The sequence below is a fragment of the Clinocottus analis genome, unplaced genomic scaffold (assembly GCF_023055335.1).
Source record: "Clinocottus analis isolate CAN_PGR_092001 unplaced genomic scaffold, fCliAna1.0.p SCAF_14, whole genome shotgun sequence".
NCBI classification, from domain to species: Eukaryota; Metazoa; Chordata; class Actinopteri; order Perciformes; family Cottidae; genus Clinocottus; species Clinocottus analis.
This window is the reverse complement of record NW_027175865.1, coordinates 7,513,288-7,529,753: the sequence shown is the minus strand read 5'-3', so window position 1 is coordinate 7,529,753 and position 16,466 is coordinate 7,513,288. Positions and strand designations below refer to the sequence as shown.

The 16,466-nt window shown below is 39.0% G+C and overlaps 2 protein-coding genes across 2 annotated transcripts; both read left to right on the top strand.

Moving 5' to 3' along the window:
• Window positions 1-2,502: 2,502 nt before the first annotated feature.
• Window positions 2,503-9,995, top strand: lix1l (limb and CNS expressed 1 like). The gene is made up of 6 exons (XM_068576397.1): window positions 2,503-3,051; window positions 5,025-5,188; window positions 5,479-5,619; window positions 5,917-6,012; window positions 6,396-6,473; window positions 6,963-9,995. The coding sequence occupies exons 1-6, from the start codon at window positions 2,712-2,714 to the stop codon at window positions 7,212-7,214; spliced, it is 1,071 nt and encodes a 356-aa protein (XP_068432498.1). The 5' UTR covers window positions 2,503-2,711; the 3' UTR covers window positions 7,215-9,995.
• A 598-nt stretch (window positions 9,996-10,593) lies between these two features.
• sf3b4 (splicing factor 3b, subunit 4) lies at window positions 10,594-15,415 on the top strand. Its single transcript, XM_068575824.1, has 6 exons — window positions 10,594-10,685; window positions 11,677-11,805; window positions 11,934-12,476; window positions 13,140-13,295; window positions 13,485-13,646; window positions 14,987-15,415. Exons 1-6 carry the CDS (start codon window positions 10,652-10,654, stop codon window positions 15,154-15,156), a joined length of 1,194 nt encoding a protein of 397 aa, XP_068431925.1. The 5' UTR covers window positions 10,594-10,651; the 3' UTR covers window positions 15,157-15,415.
• The last annotated feature ends 1,051 nt before the right edge of the window (window positions 15,416-16,466 follow it).

Genomic DNA, 16,466 nt, shown 5'->3' with positions numbered 1-16,466 from the left:
CGACGAGTCTCTTTTCATCCGGTGGGAAAGCCCTGCACTGGAGTTTCAAAGTCAGACTGTAAAAGTTTTGATCCAAACCAGATGTGGGAATGTATTCTCACTGTCCTGAGTCTATTCACCACTGGCCTGGACTCTCCTAGTGGAAACAGCTTGTACACGTCTTTCAACACTGAAAAAAAAAGAGGAGCTGTTACGCAAGACATGCAAGGATAACACGGACATGAGTACTACACAATTACATTGCAGCAGGAGAACACAATGAAGTATTGTTTGTAAAAAACATTGTAATGTTTTGACTGGTAGAAATGGAGTTAAATGAACTAGAGTACATACTTCATAGAGTGTTAGTCATTTATTTTGTAACAGCGTATCATACTCATAAACTGATCAAATTATTTTATTCTGTAAAGTAACTACAGCTTTCAGATACAAACCCTGTCACCTAAAAATGACATCCATACAGATTGAAGGTAAGGAGAGGCACAGAGGTAGAAGATATACTCACATTATTTGCTGAGGTATAATACCTGAATGTAACATTCTGTACAGCTTAAAGTCCTTTATTCAAACACCTTCATAGGTAAAAGTCCAGGCGTGTTACAGGCAAAATGTATATTTAAGAAAAAGAAAAGGTACTATTTCTTAAAAACAAAAAGTCTTCAAAGGTTCACAAGATAAATGTCATAATGAGTCATGAGATGATTGAAGAGGCCGGAACATGGAAAGTAAAACATATTATGTAACACAAATGTATTCTTACTTCTTGAAAATTATTGGAGTGTTTGACTTCTTTTGGCTTCAAACTGTTATTTAACTGAAACCATCTGAGAGGTTTAAAGGGGGAAATGTGTTTTGGGTGGAACTGCTCACAACTCACAGACATTTGAAAATGCTTTAACGCGTAAAATCTGAATCTGAATCCCAACTAGAACCTTCAGCTGCCAAATAAATCTAGGGAATTAAAAAGTACTATAAGTGTCCCTCTGAAATGTAGTGGAGTAAAAGTATAAAGCATACAAGGGAAAATATTATGTAAAAAATGCATTGCAGTTTATTACAATGAACACAACATGTTTAGGCTGACTATTTATCAACAGCGAGAGAAGCAAAAGATAACAAGAAGTGGGTAAAGGTAAGTCAAACTGAGCATTAGAAACTGACTGGAGACTAACATTAGTGATCAAATGTCACTGAGCTGCAGAGCTGAGGTTAATAGCTGATGTCATGAAATGAGAGCACGCCCTCCAGTGAGACAAACACTCATTACAACTCTGATAAATGACTGTTGTGCGTGTACTCAAATATTTAAACAGGCCGCATCTCCAATGTTAGATGCTTGTGGGATTTCCACACTCTCTCAGTCCACTGAGAAAATGAGTTAATGTCGATTCATATTTGAAAAAAAAAAAAAATAAGATCCTCCTCCACACTCCTGTGGCCTCAAACCAGACCACAGAAAGAATGAAAATGTACACAAGCCCCAGAAAGTCAGAAAAAAAACATTTCGAAAACTCAAGAGGATGTCCCATTTCCTCTTCGAGTCTGTGGTGGTCCACTAACTCAACGTTTAACCAAGTTACTTTACACTTTTATTTCATTGTTCAAAGAAGGATCCCCATTGTTTTCAACCTCTTATTGAATAAATTGAGTTACTCGGCTTCCCAGTTTTAATCCCATGCTCCGGGCTGCAGAGCTGAAGCCTTCACTAAGTCTCCTCTGCTGGAGAACAGCGAGGCTCAGATTTCTTGGCTTGATATTTCTTTGACTTTCCACTGCTGCATTCAGGTTCGATAGAAAATGTCGTAATTATGATAACAACATGCACACAACTTGAACAAACCATAGAGACACAAAATAAGTCATCAAAATATAATATTTAGGAGTTTGCTTTGTATTAAACCATTACACAGCAGCATCTGTTTTCCTTCTATGCAACGAGACCATTTGGAGGGGAATTGGAGGAGTAAAACTGAGTCAAATATTGACATCCTAGTTTAATGAGATTAACAAGCATCCATCAAAAATTGCTGGTAAGTAGCTGTAAACTGTAATATTCTGCCGTGTAGTGTTCTCTTCCACATCTTCCATCACTTACTGACTTCCTAATATATAATATTATGTCATCCTAATGTTTGTAAATGCTGGTGCATGTTAAAGAAGACACACACTGTGATGTAATTCAAGCCAACACAACCAAGTTGAAGTAACATTTTTCTGTAAGGTGTAAGCCAACCTGATAAAATAGAAAACCAGTGGCAAAGTCAAGGTTACAATTGTCTTTCGTAAGCACATTTATTCATTTTATGTAGTGACACAAAAGCTTCACAATGTTTACAGCACATGAGCCACTAGACACTTAATTTCTGAATGTGGATGAAAAACCAAGCACACATTTGGTATATAATGCAATAATTACATGCAAAAATACATTGATGGTTCATGAACTCAGAGTTTGTGGAGAACGAGTGACCCCTGAAGGCATCAGTTGACTGACAACCCCGCAGTCTAATCCAGAGAGTGAGGATGCACAGCAGCGGTGATATGTGTCGAATGAACATCGGCTAAGTACTTCTTTCGACTGTGATTGACAAAACCCTGCTAACACTTTGTTCATCAAGCCCTTGAAGACCATTTTTTCCACACCGAACCCTTCGGGTTGATCGGCACAAATTAAATCCAGACCAGGACTTCGCAGACGCTACGTCGGGACAATGGAATTCAACGTGATGCCGGACAGCATCCGCCCGCAGCGGCTGCAGCCGGGCATCGGGTTTGGGTCCGGACCGACCGGGACTCTGCGCTCCTCTCTCCGGCCCGGGGTGACGGTCCCCATCGCGCCGCTGTTGCCCTCCCCGGCCTCTCTGGCCGCCTCGTCCGGGCCTCCTCCCCCGCTGCCCCCGCTGCAGCTCCACAGTCTGTACGGCGGCATCGGAGCCGGGCTAGGGCCGGGAGCCAGCGGGCACTGCAACCCGGGGAACCCGGCGGTGCTGAAGGAGGCGGTGGAGGCGGTGGTCCGCAGCTTCGCAAAACACACGCAGGGCTACGGCAGAGGTAACGTCCAGTGGCGACAATGCTCCGTTTAATAACGTCAAGATAACGGAGATACAGGGGATACAAGGGTAACCTGTGACATATTGTTCTGCAAAGAGTTGTGAAGAGCAGAAAGCTACTTTCAGCTGCGCCATTCTTTTGGAAGTGAATTAGCAACATAAAAGAAACATGCTAACGTTCCCTGTACCCTACATGTTTGGCTACACTGTGTGTGTGTGTGTGTGTGTGTATATATATATATATATATATATATATATATATATATATATATATATATATATATATATATATATATATATATATATATATATATACAGACTATGTTGTTTTACCGTAAACTTTTCATCTGGTGCATTGGCACAATAATTCTTTTCCCTTTGATATTTACACATGCATAGTAGCATTAAAGGATTATCTACCACAGACCATGGGGATTACATTTACGAACAATACGCTTTTAGACTATTAACTTGTTTTTACATAGTACTTCTCCGGTCCTGTAGTGTAATTGTATATCACACCACTTAATTTCAGGAGCAAAGATGTAGTTTTTAATCAAAGTGTGTTATATTTGTTCCTATTCTCCTGAATATTCCTCTTTGTAGATATTATCAGATGGATGTCATTTGCACACCTAATGCTAACTTTTTAGAGAAAAAAGGATGAATTACTGATCTATATATTCATGATTAAAGTTTACACATTTGTTTATCATGACAGCACTTTGGACAGAACTATGCATACAACTAGCATTACACCAAATGCTGTTGAGCCAAAACAAGTGTTCTTGTCCGCTAATAGGATTTATTTCTAAAAGATTGTCCCTCTGTGCTCCCGACTAACAGCTTCCCATTTAGGCTACTTAACACCGCAAACATTGGCAGCACCATAAAAGCTGCTTATATTTTTGATCTTAATGTAGCTCCAATTTTGTGATTTGTTCCTGGGTAGAAAATGTGTTTGGCATCTCATCTATACAGAAAAGCATGTGTCATATTTGGGCATTCAGCACTATTATTTTGCCAACATTGTATTGTAATCTCCACATCCCAAGACTATAAATACAAGTAAAGTCATTCTGTCAGTTATGATTCATTTTGTTATAATTTAATGTCATACCATGTTATACATTTAATAATCTTACTTTATTTTTTACTTTTCCCTGTGATACATTTGTAAATCATGTGCTGATTGATTCCAGGCCACGGCCACATTGTGGGTTTGAGTGCAGGCCATTGCCACATGTGTTCTTCCGCTATCTCCTGATATTTCCTGTCTTTCTATTTTATCCCTTTCCTGGACCATTTCAATGCTCAAAAATAACTTGGTCTGAGTGTGGGATGTTGAACCTGCTTTAGGTGGCCCTTGATTTAGGAAAACTACTTTACATAAAGTTAAATGCATTTTCTGGACATGCCATGACATCATGTATGTCACACCAGCAGAAATTCACTGTTGGAAGGATAATTTATGTAAACAACAGAGTACTCAATGGATTCATATATATTTGTGGTGTATTTAATATTGCAGTAAGCAACAATGTAATTTTATTGTTGTATTCAATAGCACACAAGATATGTCTTTTCTTGGCTTAAAACAAAAGAACTTTATAGAGTTTATAGTGAACAATTTTAACAATTAGAGCAATAACATTGCAGTTTAGGAACTTACATATCTGATGTCACATGAAAGAAAGAATAACTAACTTTCTGGCATGAGCATGTAAAGTGTAGTGTTGAGGGAGTGTTTCTTTAAGCAGCTCCTATGAGGTGCGGCAGTTTGTCTTCTGAGCAGCCATCTAAATATTTTCAGGAAAAACCTCTGACATCCTTGAGATGACCTTCATCCCACCCTTTTCTATCTTTGTGTTCAGAGGAAGTTTCCGAGCACAATCGGGGACTAATGCAACGTTAGAGTTCGTTGATATACCACACTGTGACCAGCCTTCTTTTTGTTGTCTGTGTGCCCTCCAGTAAATGTGGTGGAAGCCTTACAGGAGTTTTGGCAGATGAAGCTGACCAGAGGGGCCGACCTGCGTAATGGAGCTCTGGTTGTTTATGAAATGGTCCCATCCAGCAGCCCTCCATATGTTTGCTATGTCAGTCTTCCGGGGGGCAGCTGCTTTGGTAGTTTCCAGGTACCTCCTCTGCATCTTTTTAGCATGATTGTGATAAGATCAAACACAGAGATGGAGTTTTGTTTAAATTATTATTGTGTGTTGGAGAGACCCTTGAAAAACTAGAGCCATGATTAGACATTCCAAAATAGTTTTAACTGCAACATAACAAATATGGGTGCACAACCTAAAAACAGCAAGTCACGGTCTATGGACACTGTCGCTAACGCAATACCTCCACATAAACAAATGGCTTTATCTTTTCTGATTCTATCTGACCACTAATGCATGTTTTCTTCACTGTTTGACAGTTCTGTCCCACCAAGGCAGAGGCAAGACGCAGCGCCGCTAAGATTGCTCTGATGAACTCAGTTTTTAATGAACATCCCTCTCGACGAATCACCGACGACTTCATTGAGAAGAGCGTCAGTGAGGCCTTGGCGTCCTTCAATGTAAGTTACATAGGGGTTGTGTGTTTGGGGTTGTTTGTTGTGGGTCATTTGCAGAATAGAAGATACCTGATACCAATAATTGATGCTTTGAAGGTTACTTTAGTATCAATTGCTTCCTAAAATATTTTGCAAAGGTGGCTTCTCATTATTTTATTCAACAACTAGCCCCTACCAAAATGTTTTATCCTGTATACAACACACATTTTAGAGATCTTCTCTTCATTATTCATTATTTTATCTTGATTATATTTACCCCAAGAATCTTGTCAACTGACATTAACTAGCATTTCTTTCCAGGGAAACAGAGAAGAGGCTGATAATCCCAACACAGGAATTGGGGCTTTTCGCTTCATGCTTGAGTCCAACAAAGGAAAATCCATGCTGGAGTTTCAGGTGCGTGAAATTCTGTGTCGTGTGAAGTATCATTTCATGCTCCTGAGACGCACTCGAGTCGAGTGAAAATGTGTTCATAGAAAGATGAACACAAAGATAGAGACCAGATAATGTTTTAGAGAGTTTTCTAGTTTGTATGCCTTGAGCACACCAAGAGCTAGCTACTCCACTGGGGTAATGGAGTAGTTTCAGCCAACATGTGACATGTTTCTCTTTCACTAAAAGCATGGAGCTTGAAGCCAGAACATGTTAACCCTATGTATAAATGGAAATATGGAAACCGAAAGAAGCATGCTTGGTTTGTAAAATGGAGCTGTTACGTATTGAGTGTCCTGAAGCGAGCATAGTTCTAATTCCTGCTGGCTTGGCTGTGTTTGTTTCAGGAGTTGATGACTGTGTTCCAGCTGCTGCACTGGAACGGGAGTCTCAAAGCCATGAGAGAACGACAGTGTTCCCGACAGGTACTGTCAGTCACTTCACTGATGGGTTCATTTATCCATGTGCAGTCGTAGCTTTCATTGCTCTTCATTAAGTTTCCTAAACAAACAAACTCTGTGGCAAATCTTTCCCTACAGGGCTTGACTTGTGCACACAGATTAAAGTTTTTTTTTGGGGGCATTGCTAGAGAGCAGAGAGGAGCTGGCAAAAAGATTGATTAAAGAAAAAAAATCTCTACGTGCGTTGAAGCTTATACTCTTGTTGCACAGGTGACAGCAAGTTCAAATTGTTATACCTCCAGGCTATCTGCCGATATCGAGTAGAGATCCAATACCAGGGCTCTCTTTCCATCACTTTATCACTGTGTGACATTCAGTGGGATCAATTTGATGTAAGGTAACATGAGGCCAAGGATTGCTGTGCTGCTAAAAACTGAGTTGGCAGCTGGAACACTTAACTTTTGAATGAGTTGACAACACCACTTAGCGTTCGCTCTCTTATTTAAATTGCAGGAAGTGCTCGCTCACTATTCTCACCGGGCTCTGGATGATGACATGCGCACTCAGATGGCCGCCGACTGGGTGAACCGAGAACAGAGTGTAGCCAGCACTGTTGCGCTGGAGGTGGCGTCGACGGAGCGAGAACTGGAGGATGCCAGGCTGGCGGGCAGAGAGCTGCGTTTTTACAAAGAGAAGAAAGACATCCTGATGTTAGCTGTGGGCCAACTCAATGCCGCCAACACTGCCACGCTGCCCTCACACTAAACCTGCTGTCCATTATGGAAAAACGCCTTCACACTCCGTAGGATTCCTGGTAACAGTATCGATCCCTTCATAGATATAAAGGCGCTTCGACTGAATCTTGTGTTTTTTATCTGAGGACCAGGTAATCAGGCCTCGACTTACAGTATGCACATCCGTCCATAAGACCAACACATGCTGCTGTAGGCGTTACCTCTATGTGCCTAGTGATTACAGGATAACAGTGCTTTTTTGTATAACCTGTAAACTTGGTTTATATGTTTTTCCATATTTCATACTGCTTATTTACTCAAAGTAGACCTACAGAAACACGTGGCCGGCCTTTCATCGGTGAATGTACGGGACATAAGTTAATATGACCCGTCAAATACAAAAACACTTTTGATTGATGTTAAGCGTCGAAGGTTGTTCCTTTCGTGTTTTGGGTTTGTTTACTTGTGTATCGTATTTTGGACTCTGGCAAGTAAAGGAGGTAGAATGTATGGGTCTAAAAACCTCAATGACAAGTACTTGGGGTCTATTAATAATCCAAATATTTCTAAAATGTCACCACGAAAACAGTAACATGTACAACGGGATATAGGATCCCCCCCTTATAGCCCTTTCTTCATGGGAACACAAACTCTGCGTGTTGTAATGAGAATACAGTGTAAATATGTAGAAATTGCATTCTCAAATAACACCAGAAATTCAAGTAAGCATTGAAAACATTGTTATTTGCTTATTTAATAATTTGTGGGTACTTTGCTTAAATGTCAGCAGGTGACTGACAGCAGCTCAGGTTTTTTGAAAGATCAGATATTGAACCATCACTATGATTTCTTCTTTTTGAAGGCATTTGACTATTGGCATTGTACGCTCGGTGACCATGACACAAGCTGGATGTATATTTTCAGTGTGCTTTCAACTAAAGGATTTGCAAAGTCATGCTGTGGAACATTTAGAGTTAGACGATAGTCTTGTGATACAAGTTGTGTTGGTCATGTGCTTCATTTAGAAGAGTTCAAAAAGTTGTTGCTTCGGAGACTAAAATGGAGGTCGGGATCTCAGCAGATACAAAGAACAGAGAGGGATTGGGGGTAAAATGTGCAGGCCAAAAAAAGAAGTTGAGGAATCTTTTGTTTTAAACAAGCTGACTCTTCACGTGTGAGTCATTGTGGTTGATACAAAACACTACCAGCACTTGTGGTTTACGTTTTATTTTTTTTTACTTATGGAAAGGAGAATCAGTTTGTTAGCAGGGCTGGTGTATATCCACAGGCTAAACACAATGTATGTAACTCGCACTTATCACCTTTTAAAATGTTTTTATGTTGAAGGACCTGATTTCGTTTATACTATAAATGTGATATCTTTATATTTCTCTATACATCTAAAATGTTTTGAATACATTATACGGATGAAGGCATTTCAGTAAGTAGCCTTTTGAGGACCCCATGGAAGTGGGAGTATAATTGGCTGAGTGGAAATGTGGGCTCTGAGTTATGCAAGTTAAACAGCAGGAGGGCTCACGCTCACCGCTGAATGCTGGCTTGTCGACAGAAGAATCTAATTTAGTTCAATTTGGGGAGACAGCAAATAAATAACAAGGCAGCAGAAATGGAGAATGATTAAAGCCAGATCCAATTTTATTATTGTATTGCTGGGTCATTGTGCCTTCATGAAATGTGTTGCATTGCAACAGTTAAGACTCAAAACTTAAAAGAATAATTCATTAAATGAGGTCTTTACAAGATGTTCTACTCTGCATTACAATGTTTTTTTGCAATTTCATGTAAAGTTAAAATGATGGATTACACATTATATTACTGTTACATCAAAGTTACTTTGAAAGAATAGTTGGACATTTGGGGAAATTTACTTATTACATTTTTGGCAGAGAGATTGATGCCGTTCTCATAGCCGTGCTTTACATATAACGCGCCGGCCAGCGCGCTTATCTTAGCATAAAGGTAGGATGTTTTCACCTAACGCTCGACCATAAAGTTAGGAAGCATTTTTTCCCCAAAATGTGAAATTATTCCTTAAATATGTTATATGACGTTAGATTATGAAGGATTTATTCAACCTTACAACCTTTTGGTATACATTTGTAATCATATATATTGTTTGTTTGGTACTCAGCTTGCAAAAAAATGTCTGCAGCACAAAATGTTTTTGTAACTTTGTCTTCTTGGAAAAGAACATGCAGCTCTAAGTAAATATTGAGGGATTAAAATAGACTTTAAATTGATAATTGAACAATTTGACCTCACAATTCTGCATCTTCAACCCTTTTATGTCAATTTTTCACTTTGATCTACATCTTCTATAAAAATGTAATCTGCAGATACGTTTTCTAACCACATCAGGGATTTTATCGTCCCACAAACCAATTTAGTTAGATTTGAAAAGTTCAAGTACAATTATGGGGCTGGAGATCTTGAATTGTGTGGTGTTTTTTTTTTGTTAATGTTTTTTTCTGCATTTTGCTCCTATGTTAGATGTTTATTATGTGTGATTTTATTTTTTAATTGTTTTACCACAGGCCAATAATCTCTGAGTTATCTTCCTACAAATGCCTTTGACCTTTTTTTGTGATCATTATAAATGAAGGCAATTCTATGCTATCCCTTTTATTAAAAAGACCTTGGGCTTTTCATCTTTTGGCTTTCCTGCATGTTATTTGATTTGTGTTTTTATAAGTTTCATATACAGTATTGTTTTATAACAGTGTTTCTGAAGGACCTTATTGTATGTATTTTATATGAACATTTTGTATTCCATGTTTATACTTTTGTTAGATTTATATAATGTAATAAAATGGTTCATACAAATGTTTATCAATTGGTCATATCACTTATTTTACTGCGTAGTGCACACCTACCACCAAGTAACTCCAGATAATTGTTTGTCTTGGTTCATTCGTATAAGTGTAATTTACACTCATGAAAAATATATTTTACACAAACATTAAAATTACACATGTTACATATTGTACACAAACTGAAATTGTGCTGCAAAACATATTTCAATTTGAGCTGTGTTGTAAAAGACAATGCAAGCTTTATGAATAATATTAAAGTTCATGAGTTCCTGGTTCCTTTTTTAAGTATTCTGTCTCGTGTGTGATGTTAATAGAGTCCATGTGTGTGGGTACTGTTAGCCTTTGTTGTGGATATTCAATTAAAAATAACAAAGAATATTTGGTTTGATGTAAAAGTTGCTCACTTCTTTAACCAAAGAGAGCACAGCCAATATCACATTATATCACAACCAAACACTTGAATTGTGTTGTCACTTTCTTTTTTAGGTTATTCAGTTAATAATAAGATTCCTAAAACGATTTCAGAAATATGTTAAAATTATTTATTTAAAATGTATTATTTCCGCATCCGGCACGCGCACCGGAAGAGGCGGGGCCCCAGTAAAGGACGCTCGTCTGGCGTTGTTCATTCAACATGGCAGCGGGACCAATTTCAGAGAGAAACCAAGGTAAAGACGTCATTGTTAACGCGTTTTCACCCTTTCTTTAAAGTAATTAATGAATCTGCTTGTGCACTGCACGTCAAAGTGTTCACATGGTTTTGCAGACCGGTTTAACTTATAGTTTGTGGTAAACAAACGGTCGATCACATGGAGATGTGCTCACTTGTTAGCTTGGTTTGCCGCTAATTGCACCATTCATTTAAGTTTTACTTAACTTAACTTTGGTATGCTATATTCTACTCCCTTGCTGCATTAGAGCCAATGTGCAGCCTTGGCTTCTGATTAATTAAAAGTATGGTCGCTGAGCTGTGAGCATATTAAAAGTTACCTCCTGTTGGCTAACAGCTAAAGTTAGCTTAGCAACCTTGCGTTAACCATGAGCAGCTAAAGAAATGATTACACTTTGTTTTCCTTGGGAAGTCGGTAAAGGTGCTTTGACACAGTGTTTGATCAGCAAGACATATGGTCTATTGAAGTTATTATTATTAGTGCTATAATAGTAATAATAGGTAGCGTGGGTTTGATCATTCATTATTGTTTACATCAGTTAAAACTCTCAATAAAAGATAAGACAGCGTTATTATTTAGCTTTAAAAACTATGAAAATTAAGTAATACGGTTACTAATTCTACATCATTATCTTGGTATTTCATAAGATTCATGTCCCCGTGCTGCATTCTCAAAGGGGTTTTCAACTACACTGAATGATTGACTGAAAATCCACAAAATGTCCTTTTAACGATTGCTCTTACAGGCTGAATGAGTTTCTTTGTGGAAAATGTCTTTCCTTTCATTTGTAATATTGTACAATAAAGTTGAATAGTGTGTGTATTGAAGGAGTTCACTTCCTCATTAACTCAAATGTGAGCAAGAAGGACATATCTTCATCACCCGTTACCACTACAAATCACCATTTTATGTTACATTTAGTTTAATCTGGGCATATAAAATAGTTTCTATATCAAGTTTAATTCAAATTTATATTTATTTTTTTCAGATGCCACTGTGTATGTTGGCGGTTTAGATGAGAAAGTGTCGGAGCCTTTACTATGGGAGCTTTTCCTGCAGGCTGGTCCTGTGGTCAACACGCACATGCCCAAAGACAGAGTCACTGGTCAACACCAAGGTCAGTATCATGGCTAATATTCTGTAAAACTGGGATTGTCAAGATAGTCATTGTCAGTCAAGAAAAACAACCCAAAACCTTTTGGCCTCCGATCCATTTTAATTTGCAATTTTTCCTTTCCCTTTCAGGTTATGGCTTTGTCGAGTTCCTTAGTGAAGAAGATGCCGACTATGCCATCAAAATCATGAATATGATAAAGCTCTATGGCAAACCCATTCGAGTTAATAAGGCCTCTGCGCACAACAAAAACCTGGATGTGGGTGCAAACATCTTCATTGGTAATCTGGATCCAGAGATTGATGAGAAACTGCTATATGACACATTCAGTGCCTTTGGCGTGATCCTCCAGACGCCAAAGATCATGCGAGACCCAGACACCGGCAACTCCAAGGGTTATGCTTTTATCAATTTTGCCAGTTTTGACGCATCAGATGCGGCAATTGAGGCCATGAATGGTCAATACCTCTGTAACAGGCCGATCACAGTGTCCTACGCCTTCAAGAAAGACTCCAAAGGAGAGCGACATGGCTCTGCTGCAGAGCGCCTCCTGGCTGCACAGAACCCTCTTTCACAGGCTGACAGGCCACATCAGCTCTTTGCAGATGCTCCACCACCTCAGAGCGCGCCGACGCCGGTTCTAACTGCAATGGGGAGTGGGATGCCCATGCCAGGTATGACCAAAAATCTGTGGCTAAACATATCGTGTGTTCTCTTTTCAATAGTTCATCATTTAACACTTTTGCAGTGCAATGCAGAACATTTTCAACCAATTTTCATCCGCCGATGAGGAAGTATCCCATTAGTTATAATGCAAAAGATGATAAGTTCATGTCATAACATAATGTCGTATGGTGCATAACTGTAATGCTTGATATACGAGAATTAGCGATTGTATGATTGGTTTTGCGCCTGAATTATTTCTTGAATGTGCAGATTTGTCTATTATACTTCTGTACATTTTTTGACATTGCTTTTTCTTGGGTGTTAGCCTGTCATACTTCATATACAACAGATGCCTCTAATTAATTGTGATGAATTGAGTAGTTGATAGTAGTAGGTCTCATTACGGGCGACAATATGGAAGTAAAACTTTGCAGTTGTGTTTCACCGACTGATGCTTCTTCTATGAGTAGGTGATAAGGAAATCAATTAGATTTAATCTTGTGTGATGTCTGTAACTAAAAGTGAACATAACAGCTGACAAGTGAGCTCCTTTCATGAGATACTAATGACATTGAAAAACATGGCCAAATTGACTATAGTATTTCACCAATTAATTGTGTATGAGAAGAATAGGAAATGAATTGGAAATTAAACCTTTTTTTCCTGTGCAGGCATGCCACCTCCAGGTTTCCCTAATATTCCTCCTCCTGGATCAATGCCTCCATCAATGCCCCCATCAATGTCCATGTCTAATGCGGGCGTACAACAGGGAGGCGGCGGTGGGCCTCCACCCGGACATCCACCATTTCCTGGCAACATGCATCCAGGTAATAGTGGTTAAAGATTCAAATGTTTCCACGGTGGCTGCAGGTGGAACGTTATGCAAAAATATACTGACATGTAATAGATCCATGTGTCCTGAAATACTGTAATGTAACACCCAAAACTCTTCAAAAACTAGGAAAGAAGTTTTTTGCTGGAGCATGCCTGTAGACTTTATTGTTTCTGTTACACAGGTATGCCTCAGATGCCCATGCCCCCTCCTGGTCCTCCTGGCATGGTGCCTCCACCGCCTGCTCCCCCAGGATCAAATCAATCACGGGCACCACTTCCACCTGGCATGCCCCCGCCCCCGCCTATGGGCATGCCGCCCAGAGCACCGTACGGACCTCCCATGGGTAAGCACCCTGGCGTCTCCTTGAATATTTGTTGTGAAATAAAAGTGTCTTCATCTTAAAAACATCAACTCTGTAATTTGTTGAGAAATGAAACGCTGATAACCATACTTTTACATATTTGCTATGCAGCAAAATAGACGTTTTGTAGTATTGACACATATCCATGTTGCCAGGCGTACAAAAAAAATTCACTGGACCCCTCGGAGTAAAATCATTAAAACGGGAACATTTATTCGTTGCAAGGAAGGAGCAGAGTCAGAAGTACAACATGATAGACAAATTGCATATCCAAGACGGCTCCAAGATCTCTCAAAGAACCACCTCTTAAATACACAACATGACACACTAACAGAAACCCTCATGACGTCTTCGGCCTAATCGTGAACCTTTCCCCTTGTCCCATAGAGCGGTTTGCAAGAAATGGTCATATGATAACAAAGGAACTGCACGTTCTTTCAGACAGAAACATACAGATTCCCCAGTCTCACCGCTATCAGGAGACATGTTGAGTTTGTGTGTAAGATTAAACAGACAGTTTATTGAGAAGTCTGGATATAACAGTGAAACAGTAACTGATTAAGCTTAAATAAATTTTGTTTCCAACAGTTGTCCTTGAACAAAAGATGTGTAAAGAATACTGTTGCCATATATCTACTTCAAATACTTAAAAGATGTAATGGTTAACTATCATGAGAGAAACATTTGAAGATTGGGCGAGACAGAATATTCACTGCATCATATGTCATTCCCCAAAATGGACTTTTTCCAGTTTGACACAGATTAGATTCAGTAATTTATTAAATACATCTCACACTGACGTCAAGTTAACTTATAAGATAATTTATTAGCACCCTTTTAATTTTGAGTTTCAGCATGATCTGGAGGTGGGTCGCCAAATTGAATTGAGGACTTTCACAAGCTACACTAGTGGATGGAAATATTTCAGGATAGGAATGAGAATATCATATGAAACGAGTATGTGATGCCACACAAAACCGTGTATTTTTCAGATAGAGGCAAAAGGGCGGAATATAGAATATATTAATATTGAATATTATTAGATTATATTCAACGTTATTGTCTTTACACATGTACAAGTACTGAGCAACGAAATGCAGTTTAGCATCTAACCAGGAGTGAAATAGTATAAAGACCGAATATTATGTTATTATTATTAACTGTTTTTTGGTATAATTTCCTCCTCTTTTTTTGTCAGTTTGACTGCTGCATGCCTGCAAGTGCAAAGTGGTTAAAAAAACGAAATTCAGCCAGCGTTGGCAGATCAGTTTAAAGGTCAAGATGTATCATGTCCTGACCCTCTTGCTTCCTCTGTTTCTCAGGTCACCCTGGGCCTCCGGGTATGAGAGGACCTCCTCCCATGCCTCCACCTGGCTACGGTGGTGGTCTTCCTCCTCGTCCTCCTTTTGGCTTTCAGAGAGGACCTCCGATGCCTCCAAGGCCCCCTGGTGTCCCACCACGCGTTCCTATGAGAGCACCAATGCCACCATAATCCGTCTCGAGCTGCGGAAACGGGCTGTCATTTCTTTTTTTTTAAAACATCATATGATCTACTCAAGTTTTGTAATAGTGACAATAATTTAACCCCATTTGTATTTTTTTCTGGTCATTGTACAGATGAAGACCTTCGCCGAATAAAGTTTTTAGTACAAGTTTCTCACCCGCTAATATTACTTCTTCTGATTTGCGTGTTTCTTATGAATCCCATGATTATAGATCCTTTTCACCACAGATATTTTGACATGTCACAAAAGGGAAAGTAAAGGTGTGATTAACATTGTTAAAAGATGCCAATACATTCCAACATTTTTTGTCTAGCAAACGGGAGTTTGGTCTGATTGTGACAAATTGAATGGGAAGAAGTTGTCCTTTTTATATTTTGAGTACCAAATGATATGTAAAGTAGTTATGTACTCAATTAGATACTACATAAAAAAAAATGTTGCTTTTACGTTATTTCATGTTACATATTCAATATATGTACAGTATAACACTGACATGAGCCATGCTGCATAATGTGTACTTTCTTACTGTACCCTGTTCATTTATATGAATGCAGGATTGTTTGAGTGTTTTTAAATTGTGCATATTACTTTTCATACTGGCTTTTTGCACAAAGGCGACAGGCCCGTCCAATATAATATATCTAGGAATCTGTGCTACCCAAAACAAAATCAAGGATTTTCTCACTCACATGGTCTAACAAAGCCTGTTGTTAGTGACAGTGAGTATACAAAGTATACAAAGTATACACAGTATACAAAGTATGTAGTTCAGTTTCAGAATACTTCAGATGTTCAACTAGTCTCTATTAGGTAGCTATTTGAGACTTTTCATTTGCCAGTATTTAAACAGAAGTTCTCCTTCGGAGTGCACTTCTACACACCGGATGTGTGTGGCAGATACAAACAACTAGACTACTATGTCTTACAACCACAGAGACGTTTTATTTGAATGGCACATGTGACTACAACACACTGTCTGTGCTGAGAGCCCGTTTATTCTCAGCCGGGCTTGATGCAGTATAATAAGGGCTGAGAAAAATGGCAAGTGGTTGGCATGGCAACAGGAGTCAGGTGCGCTTGCACGTGTGTGTTGTCTGTGCACACAATTTGATATTCATGTATACAGACAATCATCTGTTTGAAAAAAAAAAAAACAGGTGTAAGAAAATAAGGCGCATGCGTGCTACGGTTGCCTATAACATGTAGAGCGAGCATTAACGATGCTCAGTGTTTCCTGACACGGTATGCACAAACAATACATACGACGAGGAAAAGGGCTCATTTGAACGGGCTTCAA